The following is a 19,544-nucleotide window of genomic DNA, read 5'->3' on the forward strand; positions in this document are numbered from 1 at the left end:
GCAAAGCCATGCTCTTTCCTACTACAAACCACAAATGCTCCAGAACTCCCCAATGCGATACCAAGGCTATACACACACATTTTTCCTGCTATTATCAGATATATACACAATGGCCACAAGTATGTGGACATCCCCTTCTAATTTATGAGTTTGGTTACTCGATTAATTCCATCCATCTATCCATCCATCCATTTCCTCTACCCGCTTATCCTATGTAGGGTTGCAGGAGTGCTGAAGCCTATCCCAGCATATTTCTGGCCAAAGGCAGGGAAACACACTGGACAGGTGGCCAGTACATCACAGGTCCATTAATTCCAGTGAAGACAAATTATAATGCTACTCCATACAGTGACATTCTAGGGCACTGAGTGCTTCCAACTTTCAGGCAACAGTTTGGGGAGAGCCCTTCTCTATTCCAGCATCACAATGCCCCTGTGCACAAAACATGTTCCATAAAAAAAATGGTTTACTCCATCTGGTGTTGAAGAATTTGACTGGCCTGCACAAATCCCAGACCTGAACCTCGTTGAACATCTTTGGGGTAAATTGGAATGCTAACTGTGAGCTAGGCCCCATCACCCTACATCAGTGCCTGACCTCACTGATGCTCTTGTGTCTGAATGGGATCAAATCCCACGTTACAACAAAGAGTATAGTGGAAAGCCTTCCCAGAAGGTGCCTCTGAGACAGCTGAATACAACCCTTAGATGAAAATCAGCCCTTAAAAGACTCTGCTATACAGATGACTCTGGATGAGGTGAGCTGTTTTGAGAATTTTAGATAATATATACTGAACAGATGAGTGTAGAGAGAAATGATTTTGGTATAGATGGAGTGATTGAGATCAAATTACCCTGATCCCCTTTTGTGTCCTTCACAGAATCGAAAATACCAATCATTTCTCTAGGTGGCTCAACTCATTCTCCCAGCCTGACTCACTTGGATTAAATAGATTTTTACCTCCCTTTTTTCACCCTCCCTTCTCCTTTAAATTGCAATTTGCTAGTTCAGATGGACTACAAAGAGGAAAATTGCCACTGGAGGGAGAGAGGATCCACACTTTCCCACTAGGCCTGGCAATAAGAACTGGAGCGCACAACAAAGAGCTGAGCGAAATGAGCTGCATGATGGACAGCACACGCTCGCTCAGCAGGACAAAAGCCCTCAAAATGACCAGCTGACAGGCAGACAGCTATTACCACACTCACAATGCCACGATAAGATAAAACAGATCTATAACTATACTGTCATAGAAACCAGCCCATTGTGGGCTGGAAATGATAAGATTTCTTCTGCCGCTACTCTCCACTAATCATCATTCTCGACACTCACACACTGACAGTTTTTCAGCCATTTGCTTTTCCTTTTTTCCACCCTATGCTTTTCATCCCTCTTTTGTGTGGCTTTAGAAAGGCAGCTGCTTTTCTATTCTCCATCCTCCCATGTGGGTAAAGAAAAAGCGGAGATTGAAATAGTGCACAACAGAAATGGGTCTTAAACAATGCTTTTGTAAAAAGAGACAAAGCTGAAGGGGGTGGGGGGGTCACAGTCATTTTCTGCATATCGCTGCCCCCTTCGGCATATCGCAGCACCATTTTGTGGCCCATTATGCATAACTGGAAAAGTCCCGGTTCTCCCGAAGGCCAGTCCGCCCCTGTGCCGCGGCCGTTACTTTGACCGGCCGTTCGGGAAATCTCCCGATTCTCCCGACGGCCAGTCCGACCCTGCATAGAGCTGTGTGACTCACCCAGACATGAGATAAAAGTTCTTTACAGTGTAATGTCTGCGTGCTCTAAATCGCGAGTATTTTATTAATAAAATAGTTGCAGTGGGTACAATTTCTCCGGAAATGACGATTTTGTTCTTTTGAACACGTGGAATAAAAATGCAGCTTTATTCGCACATTGTTTTAGTGATATTATCCCTAAATTCACAACATGGATGGAAACATAGATCTTGAAATGAGTACAGCTCTTATAGGAGGATGCAACAGTGGCAAACCCCAAATGTATTGCAGGGTACAATCACGGTGCAAACTATGTAATAAGCACACAGGACCACAGAAACCGAATAAGCAATGAATTTACCATGGAACAAAGGTGGGCGGGGCTTGTCTCTGTTTCTTTCATTAATATATATTTTTTTAATAATTAATATTATTGAATCAGATTCTGCCAACATACAACAAAATGGCAGTTTATTATGAAAATATTCGTCCTTACAGTCTGAGAATACAGTATACCAACCTGTACATAAGCGTAGATATTAACACAAAAGGTAAAGAAAAACAGTAACTTAAAAAAGTAGTAGGGGTTCTACTATACAAACTCATATTTTTCAGATTATTCAAAACAAAAGAAACATGATTAAACCAAATTTCACAATATCCCAAGAAATAATAGGTGTATATATATATATATATATATATATATATATATATATATATATATATATATATATATATATATATATATTATTTATTTGTTTTATCCAATAGTATGCATCATTCCAAAAAGTCTGCACCAAATTATCTGCTGATCTTCTATTGTAGCGCTGAAGAATATAGGCTCTCCTTATGGGTCCTTGAAAACATTCTTATACAATACATTTCCTTAAAAAGCTTGTCTCTAATTAGTCATCAATTTGAGTCTCTATAATCGCCTATTATAACGTTTGTTTATGTATTTTATATTCGATTAAAGATTATTTACTTTAAATTATTTAGGTGTAAATTATTGTTCAGACCACTCAGAGCTGTACTGTGACGTGACACCCGTTAGTTTTCTCAGCGCAGGTCAAGCTGGACCAATCACAGTCATTTGTGATTACTAGGTAAGGCGATTAAAAAAACAAAACAATTTTAAATAAATTATTGTGTTTTTTCACATTAATATTCTAGGGTCAGTTCCGTGGGATAAATACATTTCAAAGATTCCACCTAGCAATGTACAAATATCTCTAATAAGACAAAAAAACGCCCTGAGATTTGATTGGGACTCTATGGAGGATTCGGCTTTCTGAGCCGCCAAGCGCCCCCTGGAGGAAGATATTTTTTGTCGTGTAGGAAACCGCTAGCAACAACGGCTGCCCGAAAGACTATAGAATGAGCAAAGGAGAAAAACAGCCCTTTGCATTATTGAAAAGCGTCAGCATTTTCAATGTTGAACTCGGCGCCACATGACCACAGGTCCATCAGTCATGTGAAAACTAACCATATGACACACAAGCAATGTTTCCCTTTCAGTAACAAGCTGAATATTTACCAGCAGCGACTTGAGTTGCCAGTTGTAGCAAATGTGTAGATTGCATTACACCCAGTGGAACAATGTATACAGGCAGTATTGAGAACTTGATTTTTCATACTAAGTCAAACAATGGCAAGTAAGTACTCGAAAAGACGTGTGAAACAGAATGCACTGGGAAATGAAACTGAGCAAGCATCATTTGCATTGACTGTTGAGGTAAGTACAACAATCATATTGTATTCCTAATGCTTTTCTTAATTCAGTGCCATTATTTCTCTGTCTGGAAGTTCTTTGCCTTTTTATTCTTTTTATATACTTCAGAAAAAGCAACTAAGAGATGACCACGTTGAGGTGCACTCTAGGTCAGCATGGCAAGACTTCAGGAGGAAAGTGGGTTTGCTGGTGCCATACATGTGGCCCAGGGGAAGTGTCCTGCTGCAGGGTCTGGTGATACTTTGTGTTGGGCTTCTGGGTCTAGAGCGGGCCATCAATGTGTTTGTGCCCATTTACAATAGGAATATAGGTGAGACTAAGTGCATAAGCTGTGCCTTTTTAAATTTATTTCGAAGTCCTTATCAGTTTAATACACACATATATAATATATGTGATGTATTACACTCACTCCACACACACAGCATGTAAGAGCCAAAAGCAAGACCCTTTCCTTTTTTGTTGCATTATTTACCATACATGACCAGTAGAGGACAGCATATGTCAACATTTCCCCTGCTGCTTAGAAATAGCTGCTTTACTTGTGGATGGTTATCAATATATATATATATATATATATATATATATATATATATATATATATATATATTAGTAAATTAAATGATTGAAATTGGTTTGCATAAATACAGGCAATTGTGCCAAAACATCTTTTAAAAAAATAGTTGAAGATTGAGTTTGACAGATTGATATAATTAGAATTGAGCTAAAACAGAGAAAAAATAAGTTAAACTATGGATGTGTGTGGACATGTATATGAAGGACCATGCTAATGGGTGTGAAGTAGAATTGCCCCTTCCTAGTTTTCTCAGCCCCGTTGTTGTTGCAGGCCAGCTGGATGGGTGAGCAGCCCCCAAAGAAGTCAAAGCCCTCGGTTCACATAAGCCAAAAAGCATTGAACTTTTACAAAAGAATCAAGGGACAAAACCCAACTATGCTAAACTCTTCCGAGGCTCAAGACTGTTTTACCATTCTTTCTTTGGCACTCTGTCTGTTTCTTACGTTCTTTTACCCCCATTTTTGAAATTCCCTGTCTTGATTAATTTATTAATCCCCCCCCCCCCCTTATCAACCTTGTCCTTTAAGGGTACGTCTTTGATTTGATCTCTTCCTGAAATTGGTGATATGTCTGCTTCATCATCGGAGACAAGTAACAGCTTTGCTTTTGGAGGCACATGAAAGCCGCACTGGGAGAAAAGTGAGCTTTTGTGTGGCAGAGAGAGCTTGAGAGGGGTAATAGGGGAGGTCACCAACCCTGCCAGTCACGATTAGGGGGCATTAGGGGCTTTTAGCCGAGTTAACACGCTGGTACAAGGGCCTTTTTGTCCGTAGCTCTCTGCCCAGATGCCAAGGATGAAAATCAGCTCTCTCACCATCCACTTCTACGCCCCCATCTCAAGAGAGAGGAAGAACGTTTTTGCTCTCGCCCTGGGCATTTTCTTTTATTGTTTTGATTTTTTTTTTTGCTTCTTTCTTGCTTCAACCTTCCACCTTTTCTCTCCTCATTTGATTCTGAGTGCACAATCAAAACGGCCATGAATGTAAATGAATTGGATTGAGGATCTTTCTCAGCTCCCAGAACAGACCAATGTGTTCGCTCTTTAGATACATTATACTGTGGCCCCGTTGCTCAGACTGCATCCTTTTGGCTGTTATTTTGTTCCAGATTCACATAAAAGTCAGTGAGGTGGCAGTTTTGGGCAACAGTTAATTTTAGGGTATTGAAATGAGGTCATGTATTACTCAGGATGTTAAAGTTTTATTGTTTGTGTGTAGTTAAAGTGAAGATGTAGTGCATGCACTCATAAATAGGTAAACAAACCAGGAAAATGTGTTCTCAGTATGTGTTTCCTACACCTCTTTAGAGCCCTGTGGATATTCATCATACAGTTTTAGGCATTAATATTCTGTAATAAACCTGTATGCTGTTATTATAATTTTTTTTCACTCAAAAGGAGATTTTTTTAAAGAATTTTCACACAGCTCCTCCTTATAATTACAGTTCACAGTGATCAAATCAAATATGGCACTGTTTGAGGTTTCTTTACATTTAATCACAAGACACACAAGAACCACTGACATTTGATGCAACTGATGTCCAACCTGTACCAGAGCCGCCATATTTGATTTGAAAACTGGTGGCGGGGAAGATATTGACTTAAATTACAGCATGTTCATCACACAAAGCTATCGTATGGCTTCAGAAGACATGGAATACAGTGCACAAGTTGTATGGACAAAAGTTTGGTGCTTTTTTTTGTCCTTTTTAGAGCTTGACAGACATGGTTGGATAAAAAAAGGGCTTTGTGAAGATTCTTCAAACATTATCCTTTAAATCTGCCCTCTTCAGTTGCAAAACATAAAGTCAAGGGTTGAACCAACATGTGCTGTTTCTTCATTCATATTATTTCAGTAAATCAGCTGTCAGCAATGGAAAGCTGGAGAACCCTGGCCATCACAGTCTGTGTTTATGTCCTTCTGAAGTTCTTGCAGGGCGGAGGTGCAGGTAAGGGTTAACATTGAAGAGAGGCATCTTATGGTGTTTATGCACTACAGTGCTTGTTTAAGTCTGTGCAAACCATTAATTCTCACCTCTCAGGTACGTCGGGTTTTGTAAGTAATCTACGCAGTTTCCTGTGGACATATGTCCAACAATACACCAGCCGCGTCGTGCAGGTTCGTCTTTTTGCTCACCTGCATGCCCTCTCACTACGCTGGCACCTGGGCCGCCGCACCGGAGACGTCCTGCGCAGCATTGACCGTGGCACCTCCTCGGTCAACAACTTGTTAAGGTAAACTTTGTCTCGTTAAACTTCAAGGTGAAAAAAAATGTCATAAGGTGAAAAAGTGTCTTAGCGCTTTCCTGAGCCTATGCCCTTGAAAATATTTGTTGTTTTTATTTGAAAAAAAAAAAAAAAATTCTCTGATTTATTTATTTTTTTTTCTCTGAAATGATAATTTATTAATTAAAAAAAAAAAAAAATCCTCAAGAGGCAACGCATGAGAACTTTTAATTTCTTGCTAGTAAAAATTAGCACGTGGTACCAATCTCGGCTACCAGGTGCCACTATCAGAAAGCATGTTTATTGATAGTGGCACTTGGTAGCCGAGGTTGGTACCACATGCTAACTGTTAGCTAGCAAGAAAAAAAAAGGAGGCAAACATTTCAGAGAGAAAAAAAAATCAGAGAAAAAGATTGCTGAGAAAAAATATTGTGGGACATAGGCTCAGGAAGCCACTTGCAGTTAAGGGCTTCCTTACATTGTCTTAGTGTTTAAAGTCCCTATGTCACAATTGGAGTTCTGTGGTCCATTTCAGTAAGCTTTCAGGCCATCTATATGCTAGTGAACTCCTAAAGGACCAAACGAACTTTTTGCAGATAAACAGTTGTTACCCATGGTAAGTATGAACAAAGAAGGCTTTGAAAAATATGTCTTTATTGTTTATCCTTTTAATATTTCATTCAAAATATTCACAAAAATCGAATGTTTAATTGAAGTAAAACAATTGAAAAATTATTTTTTTTCCAAAACACGTTTGCCAGAATTATTGGTAGAAATGCTTATGAGTAAAATATATCTGAAGTATATTCCCATTCATATTTTTTTTTTTTTTTTTTAATTGTACAACTGGGTGACTAGGAACATGAAATTTTTCAGCCATGACTTCCTGTTTCACAGGGGTATAAATATGAGGTAACACACAAGCCAAATTCCCTTAGTCATCCATCACAATGGGTAAGACCAAAGAATAAAGTTATGATGTGCGGCAAAAGGTTGTTGAGCTTCACAAAATGGGAAGTGGCTGTAAGAAAATAGCCAAAGCATTAAAAATATCCATTTCCACCATCAGGGCAATAATTAACAAGTTCCAGTCAACTGGAGATTTTAAGAATCAGCCTGGAAGAGGACGTGTGTCTATATTGTCTCCACGCATGGTAAGGAGGATGGTTCGAGTGGCCAAAAATTCTCCCAAGTATCACATCTGGAGAATTGCATAAATAAGTTGGGTCTTGGGGTCATCAAGTCTCCAAAACTACAATCAGATGTCACCTACATCACCACAATTTGTTTGGGAGGGTTTCAAGAAAAAAGCCTCTGCTTTCATCCAACAATAAACTCAAGCGTCTTCAGTTTGCCAGACACTACTGGAACTTCAAATGAGACTGGGTTCTATGGTCAGATAAAACAAAAATAGAGTTTTTTGGCAGCAAACACCAGAGATGGGTTTGGCGCACACAGAGAGGTAGCCATATGGAAAAGTAACTCATGCCCATGGTTAAATATGGTGGTGGATCTTTAACATTGTGGGGCTGTTTTTATGCCAGAGGTCCTGGACATCTTGTTCGGATACATGGCATAATGGACTCTATCAAATACCAACAGATAAAAAATCAAAACCTGGCTGCCTCTGCTTGAAAGCTTAAAATCCAGCAGGACAATGATCCAAAACAAACATCAAAATCAACACAAAAATGGTTTATTGAACACAAAATCAAGGTTCTGCCATGGCCATTCCCAGTCCCCTGACCTGAACTCCATAGAAAATTTGTGGGGTGAACTGAAGAGGAGAGTCCACCAGAGTGGACCTCGGAATTTAAAGGATCTGGAGAGATTCTGTATGGAGGAATGGTCTCAGATCCCTTGCCATGTGTTCTCCAACCTCATTAGGAATTATAGGAGAAGACTCACTGTTGTTATCTTGGCAAAGGGAGGTTGCACAAAGTATTGAATAAAAGGGTGCCAATAAATGTGCCACACATATATTTGACAAAAATATTTGTTTTTTGATAAAACTTGTGTTGTGTTTGCAATTGTTTGATATCCATTAGAGGACAGATTTTTGTGAATATTTTGAATGGAAGATCAAAAGGATAAACAATAAAGACATATTTCTCACAGCCTTCTTTGCTCATATTTCCCAAGGGTGCCAGTATTTTTGGCCACAAATGTACACATTTGTAATTTGCAGTCTTTCACTTTCTGAGAAATGGACCAAAAATATTGATGACTCATCCTGCGCTATAAATATTTTTGTTCAATCAAATGTTCTCTAGAATGATAATGTCCCTTCCCTAATACCACCTAGAACCTAATAGCAATATCACATAATAAATCATGGTTCATGACTGTGAAGGAAACTAAAGAATATTGGCTATTTAAAAAGCGACAAACCCTTCATATGTCCCACCCCAGCTTCATGTTTCAATTGGAAATACGTCAAAGTTTTGTTTTAATTGTTCAATACTATTTTGCATTCTCTACTGTTCGCTTTGTTTGAACTATGTTCATTGGTTTGTGTTATAGTTACATTGTGTTCAGCATTCTACCTACTATTGCTGACATCATCATTGCTATCATCTATTTTGTGACGTACTTCAGTGCCTGGTTCGGCCTCATCATCTTCATCTGCATGGTCCTTTACCTCAGTGAGTGCAACACATACAGTATGTTCATACTAGGGATGTTAATCACAATTATATTAAAATACTAATCGCGATTGACAGCATGATATTTTCATGAAATTTGAATTTGTTGACATTCATTAAATATATCTATCTCTCGTTTTAAAAATATAGTGCATTCAGTTTTAATGCATTGAATGTTAAGCAATTTGTTTACTTGCTAACATGTATGGTGTGGTTGGCAGATTGCTAATTAAATAAACTTTGTATGAACGCTTTGATACCGCTTTTAATAACGTTGTAAAAGTTATGCAACAGGGTTTCCTGTGGTAACCATTACCTCACGCTTTGCTGTCATGCCTGGGCTTATGGAAGATACAGTATGTTCAATGCAGCTGCAAACATTCTGGTTTTATTGGACACGTGTAAATGTTTAGCAAAACCGGACAGCAGTGCCATTTCTTGATAATACTTTTATTGAATTTATTCATTTTCATTTGATTTGTCACCATTAATAAAAAAAAAAAAACAAAAACAAAAAAAAAAACAATTATACATGTTGCCCAAAATAGTACACACAAAAGTAGCTTTTACTCTACAATGTTATAGAAGCTCACAGTCAACAGGCACATTTTGATGTCAAGTTGAATTTGGCCTCAGACAACAGCCCATAAACCATCCACAGGTTCTCTGATGCATTTTGCATTCAAAAACGGAAAGCAATTTTGAAAATCACAAGCGCCAATCAGATTGCACAACTGCAATGCAACTTCTAGAATTTGCAGTGCACAAGTTTTATCAGTCTGCCGGGAAACAAAAATCTTGTTTAAAAGGTGTTGATATTATTAGCACTTCTGAAGAGGAGCTCATTTTAGAAGGTTTTCTGGCTTCAAATCCTTTGTGGATTTTGTGTGAGCCATTTAGCAGCATGCTGTAAACTAGTTTAGATAAACCTGTCCATGATTGGTATATAAAAGCAAAATTGTGGTTGGTCGCTTTACATGTCAGTGAAACACTCTCTTCCTGCTCAAGTGGGTGGTTCTTGGCCAGAATAAGGTGCCATTTGAACCAGACTTTATCCCACAAGTCAAAAGTTTGGTTATGCGAGACAAAGCTGCATTTGACTTTGTAATGTATTTTTAGCTCTCACCATAATCATCACTGAATGGAGGACCAAGTACAGACGGGACATGAACGCACAGGACAACAATGCCAAGTCAAAAGCAGTGGACTCACTTCTCAACTTTGAAACTGTAATTGACCAAATACCATAATGAACTTGACCTTGGGATATTTTTTACACGTTTTATTGTTGCACACTTTAATGTTAATAATGTGTCTTTTCATTCAGGTAAAGTACTACAATTCTGAGAGTTTTGAAGTCCGACGCTTTGAGGATGCCATCCTGAAATATCAGGTAATGGGTTCCAAAAACAAACTTACAGTAGGCCTAATACACACAGTGCATCTGCAGGATGAAATCTCACATTGGCACTTCATGAAATCTAATTTCTAAGGAGGGGGCATCACATTTACAAATCGAAATTAGTTAATTTACAAGAAACAGAAAAACTGCTTAAACTGTCTAGATTCAGTCAGACTTGTTGAATTTTAAGCAGTGCACTACTTACTTCTGGGACGCATACAGTGTGAATGCTGTAACCTGTTAATATGGGTGATGAAATGAATAAGCACCACAGAAGTAGCATATGTAAAACAGGCCTTAGACTTCACAAGCAATTGACTAAAGAAATTCAGAGTTGGTTTCTCTTACTCCTCAGGCATCTGAATGGAAGACCAATGCTTCTTTGGCACTGCTAAATCAAATCCAGAACCTGATAATTGGACTGGGGTTGTTGGCTGGATCCCTGCTGTGTGCATACTACGTTACAGTGGACCAGTTTCAGGTAGAGTACATTTTAAAAAAAGTGTTTCAAACACTTCAAAAAAACTGATTGTTATTTACATGCTTCAGCTGGTGATACCCATGACTTTTGTTGTTGATGTTGTTAACATAGGTTGGTGATTATGTTCTCTTTGGAACCTACATTATTCAGCTCTACACTCCACTCAACTGGTTTGGTACATATTATAGGTGAGATTATAATTAGAGATTAAAGAATGATCTGAAAAAAGTAATTTTTCGTTTATTTTCTTGGCTACTTATTAATGATTCGATGAATTTATAGTTACCAAACCTTTTCTTTACTTATTGACATTGTTTCATAATTTCCACAGAATGATCCAAAGTGCTTTTGTTGACATGGAGAGCATGTTTGATCTCCTCACAGAGGAAAAAGAGGTGAGCGACCATGTTGCAGTCCTACTCAGCGTGGCAGTTCTGTTTTTTGCTAATGTCCAGAGATAGAGCTACACTTATGGGGTAGTAAGTGTTGTTGTATCGCCATTGCCTACTGCAAAGTGTCAAGTTACCCCCGTCCTTTGGGAACCCTCTCTCCAAAATCACACAACCAACAGACAGCTTTTCCCAGTTCCTTTAGATTCCATTCATGTGCTAATAATCTTACTAAACCCTTATTAGATCTTCAAATTTCTTTTTATATATGTGAAAAAGCTGTTGCAGCTCATTTGCAAACTGATTCTTGAACTTAACCAGACAGAGGCCTCAACTTTTTTGCCATGATTTCAATTTTAATGCATTCTTCACATCTGCTTAAAGGGATCATTTTCATTTTTGGGTGAACCATCATTTACTCACACTCATGTAGTTCCAGACCTGTAAGTTTTTCTATCTTTGTGAAACACAGAAGGAGATGTTAGACTGTTGGCCTCAGTTACCATTCACTTTCATTGCATTTTTATTCCAAACAATAAAAGTGAATGGTGACTGAGGCTGACAGTCCCTAACATTCTGCCTTTTGTGTTCTACAAAAGAAAAAGTAATATGGGTTTAAGTCAATAATGACAGAATTTTCATATTTGGGGGAACTACCTTTAAAGGGATAGTTCACCCAAAAATGAAAATTCTCTCTTCATTTACCGGTACTCACCCTCATGCCATCCCAGATGTGTATGACTTTCTTACTTCTGCAGAACACAAAAAAAAGATTTTTAGAAGAATATTTCAGCTCTGTTGGTCCATACAATGCAAGCGAATGGTGACCAGACCTTTCAAGCTCCAAAAATCCCATAAAGGCCACTTAAAAAAAACAGCAGTTGTTAAATCCATATCTTCAGAAGTGATATGATAGGTGTTGGTGAGAAACAGATAAATATTTAAATCGTTTTTTGCTATAAATCTCTACTTTCTCTTTCACATTTTGAAAGTGAAATTGGAGATTTATGGTAAAAAAGGACTTAATTATTTATCTGTTTCTCGCCCACACCTATCATATCACTTCTGAAGACATGAATTTAACCTCTGGAGTTTATTGGATTACTTTTATGCTGCCTTTATGTGATTTATTTTTTTTTGGAGCTTCAAAGATCTGGTCACCATTCACTTGCATTGTAAGGACCAACAGAGCTTAGATATTCTGCTGAAAATCTTTGTTTGTGTTCTGCAGATGAAAGAAAGTCATACACATCTGGGATGACATGAGGGTGAGTAAATGATTAACCCTAACCCTATCCCTTAATTCTCTCTCCAACCCAGTGCCTATTTCTGAAGTCTGGGCATATTCTCTGTACTGAGATACTTACCCAGAAAGCCCTCACTAACTTCCAGATTGCCCTTTTCTGTAGGTCAAGGATGATGTGACTGCAGAAGACCTGTTGTTCACAGAGGGGAGAATTGATTTCAAGAATGTGTGCTTTAGTTACACTGCTGGGTAAGTCCCTCTAAAGTCAATGAAGGCAGATGGTCAGTATGTTACTGTTAATATCCAGTGTCCAGTCTCCCATAGGGATGTCTAAAGTGCTTCAGTGACTACATAAAAAAAAAAAAAAAAAAAAATAACGATACTAGTCTTCTACAGTATCGACTCAATTCGGTACCTGTGTGTGGTCCAACTGAAAGGCAGCTGCGTTTCAGTGCTCACGTGTGTATGTGCACACATTTTCTGTGAACAGCACTCACACCTCTTGTTAATGCATAATTACTTGAGGACCAAATCCTTAATGAATAATTACTTGAAAAACTGAAGGCTTCATGCCATTGTTTAAATTTGTTAATATATATTTTAAGATTAAACTGTAGATAGAAAAGTGGTAATTTTGGCATTGTGGCCACCCTAGTGTCCCATATTTGTGTACTGCATATATTAGTATGACGCATGTTATTTTCAGAATATTTGATCTCTAACTTAGTGTGAGGTTCATTATAAACTGTTGTTTTGTATCTACAGGAACGAGGTCCTCAGTGATATATCATTCACAGTAATCCCTGGACAGACTGTAGCACTGGTAATATGTTAACTAATATAAAATAATACACACTCACTTAGCACTTTATTAGGAACACTATGGTTCTAATAAAGTGCACGACGTGGTCTTCTGCTGTTGTAGCCCATCCTCCAGGTTTGGCGTGTTGTGCATTCTGAGATCCTATTCTGCTCACTGCAGTTGTACAGAGTGATTATCTGAGTTACCGTAGCCTTTCAGCTCGAACCAGTCTGGCCATTCTCTGTTGACCTCTCTCATCAACAAGGCGCTTCCGTTTGCAGAACTGCCGCTCACTGGATGCTTTTTGTTTTGTTTTTGGCACCATTCTCTAGAGACTATTGTGCGTGAAAATCCCAGGAGATCAGCAGTTACAGAAATACTCAAACCAGCCCGTCTGGCACCAACAATCATGCCATGGCCGAAATCACTGAGGAGATAAAAAATGTTCCCCATTCTGATGGTTTATGTGAACAGTAACTGAAGCTCCTGACCAGTATCTGAATGAATATATGCATTTGCACTGCTGCCACATGATTGGCTGTTTAGATAATCACATGAATAAGCAGGTGTACAGGTGTCCCTAATAAAGTGCTCAGTGAGTGTATACAGTAATAGTAAAGTTTTTAGAATAAATTAAGTTCACTTCTGCTAAAACACATTATTCCACAGGTTGGTCCATCCGGATCAGGAAAAAGCACCATCATTCGCTTGCTTTTCCGTTTTTACGATGTGCAGGGTGGCTGCATTCTCATCGATGGCCAAGACATCTCAAAGGTTAGGAAACATTTTCGAGGATTATTCACTGTAGGATACAGGTGAGGAATATTTTAGATATTGAAATACTTCATTCTATCCCAGTTTAACATATGGAGAAAACTGTGCAAGTAAGCCGTTCATAGGGTTACTTTCTAAAGAGTCTAAACACTAGTGCTTTTAAAAACGTTTCCCTATTTTCTTGAGCAGTCTGATATTTCGACATTAGCTCAACCAATGGCATGAGTTTGGGGTGGGACTACCTGTTTGGTGAACTTGTTTGGAAACAATGATTAATTTTGGAATGCAGTTGTGTAGCTGTTGTAGTTGTGCAGAAATCACCTTAAAGACACGTTTATGGTCAGGAGATATGGTTTCTTAAGGAAGTTTTGTCAAATTACCATGCATTGATCTGTTCTTGGTTAGATTTAGATTTAACCATCAGGGTCATGATGAGAGAGGGTCAAGGACAGTCCAACATTAAAGTCAAGATGAAACCGCGTTCTCAACCCATTTTACTTCTTTAATCTGACATACTTCTGAGCAAAACAAGATGTAGGGAGGTACTTTATTTTATCCATCAGGAATTGATTTGATCATTAAAATTGAGTGTTACAAACCACAATGGAGCCAGGTGTTTGTAGGGAAGGGCTTAAAAAAGAGGTATTTGTGACGTATGATGTTAAGGTTAAATAGTAAAAGGGCTGATGTTGAAAAGGAAGTGTTTGTCTGAGTAATGAGGACTTAGAACTTGCAATAAAATGAGCAAAATGTATTTCCTAACAAGTTTTCTTCAAACAAACACCATCTGCTAGAGAAGAGGTTGTTCAGACCAAGTTGTTTTTAGTTGGAATGTAATCTAAATGTGCGCTTTTGTAGTGCAGTAGAAGCACTGATAATGAATAATCTTGTTTTTGTTGTTCGCTTGTTAAATTCCAACCACAGAGCAACTTTCTTTTTTTTTCTACTTTTCTTGTGAAAGGGGAAATGCCTCTGTTTTAAAGGTTTAATGTGATTAAAGGTTTTGTTGTTGTGTTTTGTTGATGGTTTACCACAGCCTAAAACATTAGGTTTATTTAATTGCTCATTATCCCTTTGTATCCATAGCAAAAGTCATGGAGCCTTTTAACTTTTGATGCTCTCAAGCTTACTGTGCTTTTTAGCTCTCTGAACAGCCATGAGGTTACAAACACAGTGATTGTACATAACAAGTGGAACAACAGTTAGTAACAATTTGTGCCCGACTGATATATCAGAAATATAATAATAATATAATATGCAGAAAACAATGCTTTAGAATTGGTGTCATAGCGTAGTTTGTCCAGCGCTCCGACTCCATTGTTTACAGAGCTGAACTGACGGTGGCTCTGCAGACAGGGCGGAGTTCAGTGGTGTCATCACGGTAAGTTGCTAACTAGTTTGTGAAATACATACTGGATACTTAATAAACAATGACCCCCATCATTTTCTCTTTTCAATATAACTAATATAACATTAACCTTGTCCCTGACAACCATGTCACTCGTGTCTGTTTGCTGTTAGCCAGCTATATTTTGTCAGTGCAGTCATTAATGTAGCAGATTGAATGGTAACATCAGAGCATCTTTTTGCAGCTCAGCAGACTATGGTGCGGTGGTGGATTGTGTCTGATGAGTGTTGATTTCATGCTATGTTCTTACCTAGTTGGTGAGACACAATGCTGGAAAGTAAAATAAACAACGTCCGTCTTTTACTCTCCGTGACAATGAGCTTACAGCTAACTAGCTAATCACGTAGCTACTTTCATTGTTGTCAGCTGAGTGGAAGCTAATCAGTAAACATGTATACACCAAACTGTTTTGTTTAGGATTCACAGTTTGTTACCCCCTTCAACCGAACAGTTCTAGTCATTTCATTTATAAAATGTAATATTTAAAAGTCTGGTTTTCCACCGTTGAAAGTTTCCCCTGAACTTGTATAGCAGAATACGGTGTAACACTGCTGCCGTTGTTTATCTTGACTCGGCAGTATTTATATAGTCAGCATTTGACTGATACTAAACAGTACTGATGTTTATTTAGCTAATTATTTTTATTCTTTTTATTTTTATTTTATTTATTCTTTATTTAAATGGTCAGCATTTGACTGATACTAAACAGTAATACTGATGTTTATTTAGCTAATTATTTTTATTCTTTATTTAATGGTCAGCATTTGACTGCACCTAAATAGTAATACTGATGTTTATTTAGCTATTGATTTTAATTTATTCTTTATTTTAATGGTCAGCATTTGACTGATACTAAACAATAATACTGATGTTTCTTTAGCTATTTATTTTAATTTATTCTTTATTTTAATGGTCAGCATTTGACTGATACTAAACAATAATACTGATGTTTATTTAGCTATTTATTTTATTTTTATTTATTCTTTATTTTCTCAGTGTTCATTTCTAGAATTTGACAATGTATAATAATAATAATGTCAAATATTCGTTGATAAAAATATTTGTTTAAGAAAGCAGCCTTCTGAGTACCTTTGCAAAATCGGTGCACAATCCACATAGAAAAGGTCTGTTTTCATTCCAGCTCAAAAATGAGCTATTATCGGTCACCATATCGGTAATCGGTGAATTTTCCCTCTCTAAAATCAGTATCGGTCTCAAAAATCCCATATCGGTCAGGCTCTAGTAACAATAAGTAATGTTATTACTACAGTGTAATTACTGTATACCAGTTACAGTATGTAAGTTGTAACCCCAGATCATGTAAACTTCAGTACACGCATGACAAGGTTCTAGAAATATGATTTACTATTCTTTGTTATTTCTGAGTAAACCTGCCCCCCAGTGAATTAATCATAGTGAGAGAGACCTAAATAATGAATAAGGGACTTTTAACTGCTTTTACTCCAGTGTCCTAAGGGAGATGCTGCCCTCTAGCACAGCCCTCTTCTCCAGTCAGATACACCTCTGCTTTACTCTTGAAGTACTGGTTAGATCCAGGACAGACAGCTATGTGATTACCACATCTTAGCTCCCAAACAGGAGGTAAGGGAGCCAGTGCCTCCTTAAAAAATACAAATGTATATAAATACTTTATACAATATTTAATCTCATATTTCATTTGTCAGCAAAAAGCCACCAAAGGAAATTCCCGCAAATACATTTAGACAGTAGGTGTCATTGATGTGCCAATGTCCCAAAGTTGCGAAGGTTCAGAACGAGTCGTTTTTGCAGCTCAGTTTCAATAAATGGTCTTTTAAGATTGGCGAGGAAGTTTTGAGTTCTGAAAGTTAAAGTATGTTTTCATAGTGCATCAAGCTATTTTATCTAAAAAGATAAAGATGGTATATTTGAGACCCCTGTAACCAGAAAATCAATATTATTTCCTAATGCCCACAGGGCAAGTTGTTTATGCAATCGCCTGTGTGTTTCTGCTCTTGGGGGAGTTAAGATAATTGTTTGGCTGAGAGTGTTTGGAGCTGGAAGAAGTGGTTTGTCCATTGGATGGAGAAAGTACTGCTGACAAGCTTATCAGACAAGCTATGTTGACAAAGAGAAGAGATGAAGAAAAGGGAGGACAAGTAAATTATCATATCTCTCTCTTACTCTGTCTTTCTCGCTTATCTTCTCCTACACACGTTCACAACCTCTCCAGTATCATGTAAAATCCATGAGAACCAAAATACAGCCTTCAAACAACCGCCTTCACATTTTCACATGATGGCTACACATTCCTGCTGCGTTAATGTGTTTTGGAGCGCAACAGGAAGCATGAGGTGGGTCAGCGTGCCAGTACACTCATAGGGAGTGAGTGCTTTCTCACAGGACAGCATGAGGGTAGATTACTTTTATAGAGCAGCTGTCAACGGTTGAGCATCTCATCCCTCACACTAGTGGCCAGATCGGACCCATTAAACTCACTGGAACATTAGCATTTAGACTCCTAAAACATGTGCAGGCAAATGAATAGATCTTTCGCCAAGTACTTGGCTATTTGAAGTATGTTGCGTGAAATTACATAACGGTCCATGCATGAAAAATATTTGTTTGTGTGAGATGAACTCCTTGGCTCTTTGTTTGATGTAAAGGCTTGCAAAAAAGCACGAATATTGAATTATACTAGGGATGTGCAAAACTATATATTTTTAAAACAACTAGTCAGTGGGTTGGTCGACTAATCAGTCTTAAAGGAATAGTTCACTCAAAAATGAAATTCTCTCATCTATACTCACACTAATGCTGTCTCAAACTTCCTTTTGTGGAACACAAACAAAGATTTGTTAATGGAGATTTTTGTTTATATCCATACATTGCAAGTCCATGAGGTCCGAAACTTCCAAGCTTCAAAACGGACTTAAAGGCAGCATAAAGATAATCCATAAAACTTGAGTCTTCTGAAGCGAAACAATCGTTTTTTGGGTGAGTACAGACCAAAATGTAACTCCTTTTCACTATAAATCTTGACATTGCAGTCTCCTAGGTGGGATCATGATTTGATGCTCGATTACACTTTCTCGCGCCAGACGCGTGCGCAGAGCACATGCACGCACTCTGCGCATGTGTCAAGTGCAAGGGAGTGTAATCAAGCTTCAAATCATGATTGCAGTGTTCACATGACCCCGATCGGATGCGATTCTTAGGGGGGCATTTACATAAGCTGCGTTCTTATGTTCAAAAGCAGCTAGATAAAACACAACATTTTAAAACGGAATTCAGGAGATCATCAGACGTGTTTTATTCGCTGCCTTACAGAACCGCAGCACTCGTGACTAGTGGTGAGGATTTTGAATCATCCCAGTGACTCGAGTCTTTTGAATCCATTCACAAAAAAAATCGTTCAGATTTGTTCATTGACCATGTCTGCACATTACGCCTTTGTGCCAGTAGATGGCGACAAATTAGCTTTTTTACATTTTGAATGAGTAATTGCATTGAACCACAAAATTTGGCCAAGAAATAATAGTTTCAATAACGTCCGAATGTCTTTGTAATGTGTGGTCATCACGCACTTTTATTCTTAATTCATCCGGCCACTTGTTGAACGAGGTTGCCAAACTGAATGAACGACTTGCCTCCTCCTCTCCTCAGCCAGTCAGCAGATCCTGTTCATGAACGAGATGACTGATCGATTCATTTCATTTTTGAACGACTGTATCAGTACATTCAGTTCATTCATGAGATGTATCCTCTTGTTCAGTGACTAACTAGTTCAATGAAGGGGTGTATTAGTTCAGTTGGTCAAACCAGTTTAACCATCATAACAGTTTTCACCACAAATGACAAGCAAGTCTTATTTTTCCTGTTTTTTTGTAAAATGCTGGGCTTTACTTTCCCAAGACATGAAAAATGTTGAACAAAGCCTAAATATCTTACGCTGTGCACCAAAGCACAACATGTTCATTCGTAGTTCATGTCATTTTAAAGGTTCATCTTCAATCATTTTACACATTCATAAATATAGTTATCTATAAACTTGTCTTAGTGCATTTCACCCCTTTCTCTTCTTGTTGAACACAAATGACTCGCATGCCGAACTGAATGAATGACATGCCTCCTCTAGTTCAGTCAGTCAGCAGATCCTTGT

At 38.0% G+C, this 19,544-nt stretch overlaps 1 protein-coding gene across 2 annotated transcripts in view; it reads left to right on the plus strand.

Moving 5' to 3' along the window:
* The first annotated feature begins 3,120 nt into the window (after positions 1-3,120).
* abcb6b (ATP-binding cassette, sub-family B (MDR/TAP), member 6b) overlaps positions 3,121-19,544 on the plus strand; it is a 60,948-nt gene continuing 44,524 nt past the window's right edge. Inside the window, exons 1-13 of one of the 2 annotated variants that reach the window (XM_051709082.1) lie at positions 3,121-3,461; positions 3,567-3,768; positions 5,887-5,979; positions 6,073-6,265; positions 8,780-8,901; positions 10,021-10,130; positions 10,229-10,294; positions 10,659-10,784; positions 10,896-10,972; positions 11,116-11,179; positions 12,583-12,668; positions 13,185-13,242; positions 13,891-13,995. In XM_051709082.1, the coding sequence (XP_051565042.1) occupies positions 3,375-3,461; positions 3,567-3,768; positions 5,887-5,979; positions 6,073-6,265; positions 8,780-8,901; positions 10,021-10,130; positions 10,229-10,294; positions 10,659-10,784; positions 10,896-10,972; positions 11,116-11,179; positions 12,583-12,668; positions 13,185-13,242; positions 13,891-13,995 (1,389 nt within the window). In that variant the 5' untranslated portion in view covers positions 3,121-3,374. The remainder of the gene's footprint in view (positions 3,462-3,566; positions 3,769-5,886; positions 5,980-6,072; positions 6,266-8,779; positions 8,902-10,020; positions 10,131-10,228; positions 10,295-10,658; positions 10,785-10,895; positions 10,973-11,115; positions 11,180-12,582; positions 12,669-13,184; positions 13,243-13,890; positions 13,996-19,544) is intronic. The other variant, XM_051709081.1, reaches the window with a different exon arrangement.

The sequence above is a fragment of the Myxocyprinus asiaticus genome, chromosome 10 (genome assembly GCF_019703515.2).
Source record: "Myxocyprinus asiaticus isolate MX2 ecotype Aquarium Trade chromosome 10, UBuf_Myxa_2, whole genome shotgun sequence".
Taxonomy (NCBI): domain Eukaryota; kingdom Metazoa; phylum Chordata; class Actinopteri; order Cypriniformes; family Catostomidae; genus Myxocyprinus; species Myxocyprinus asiaticus.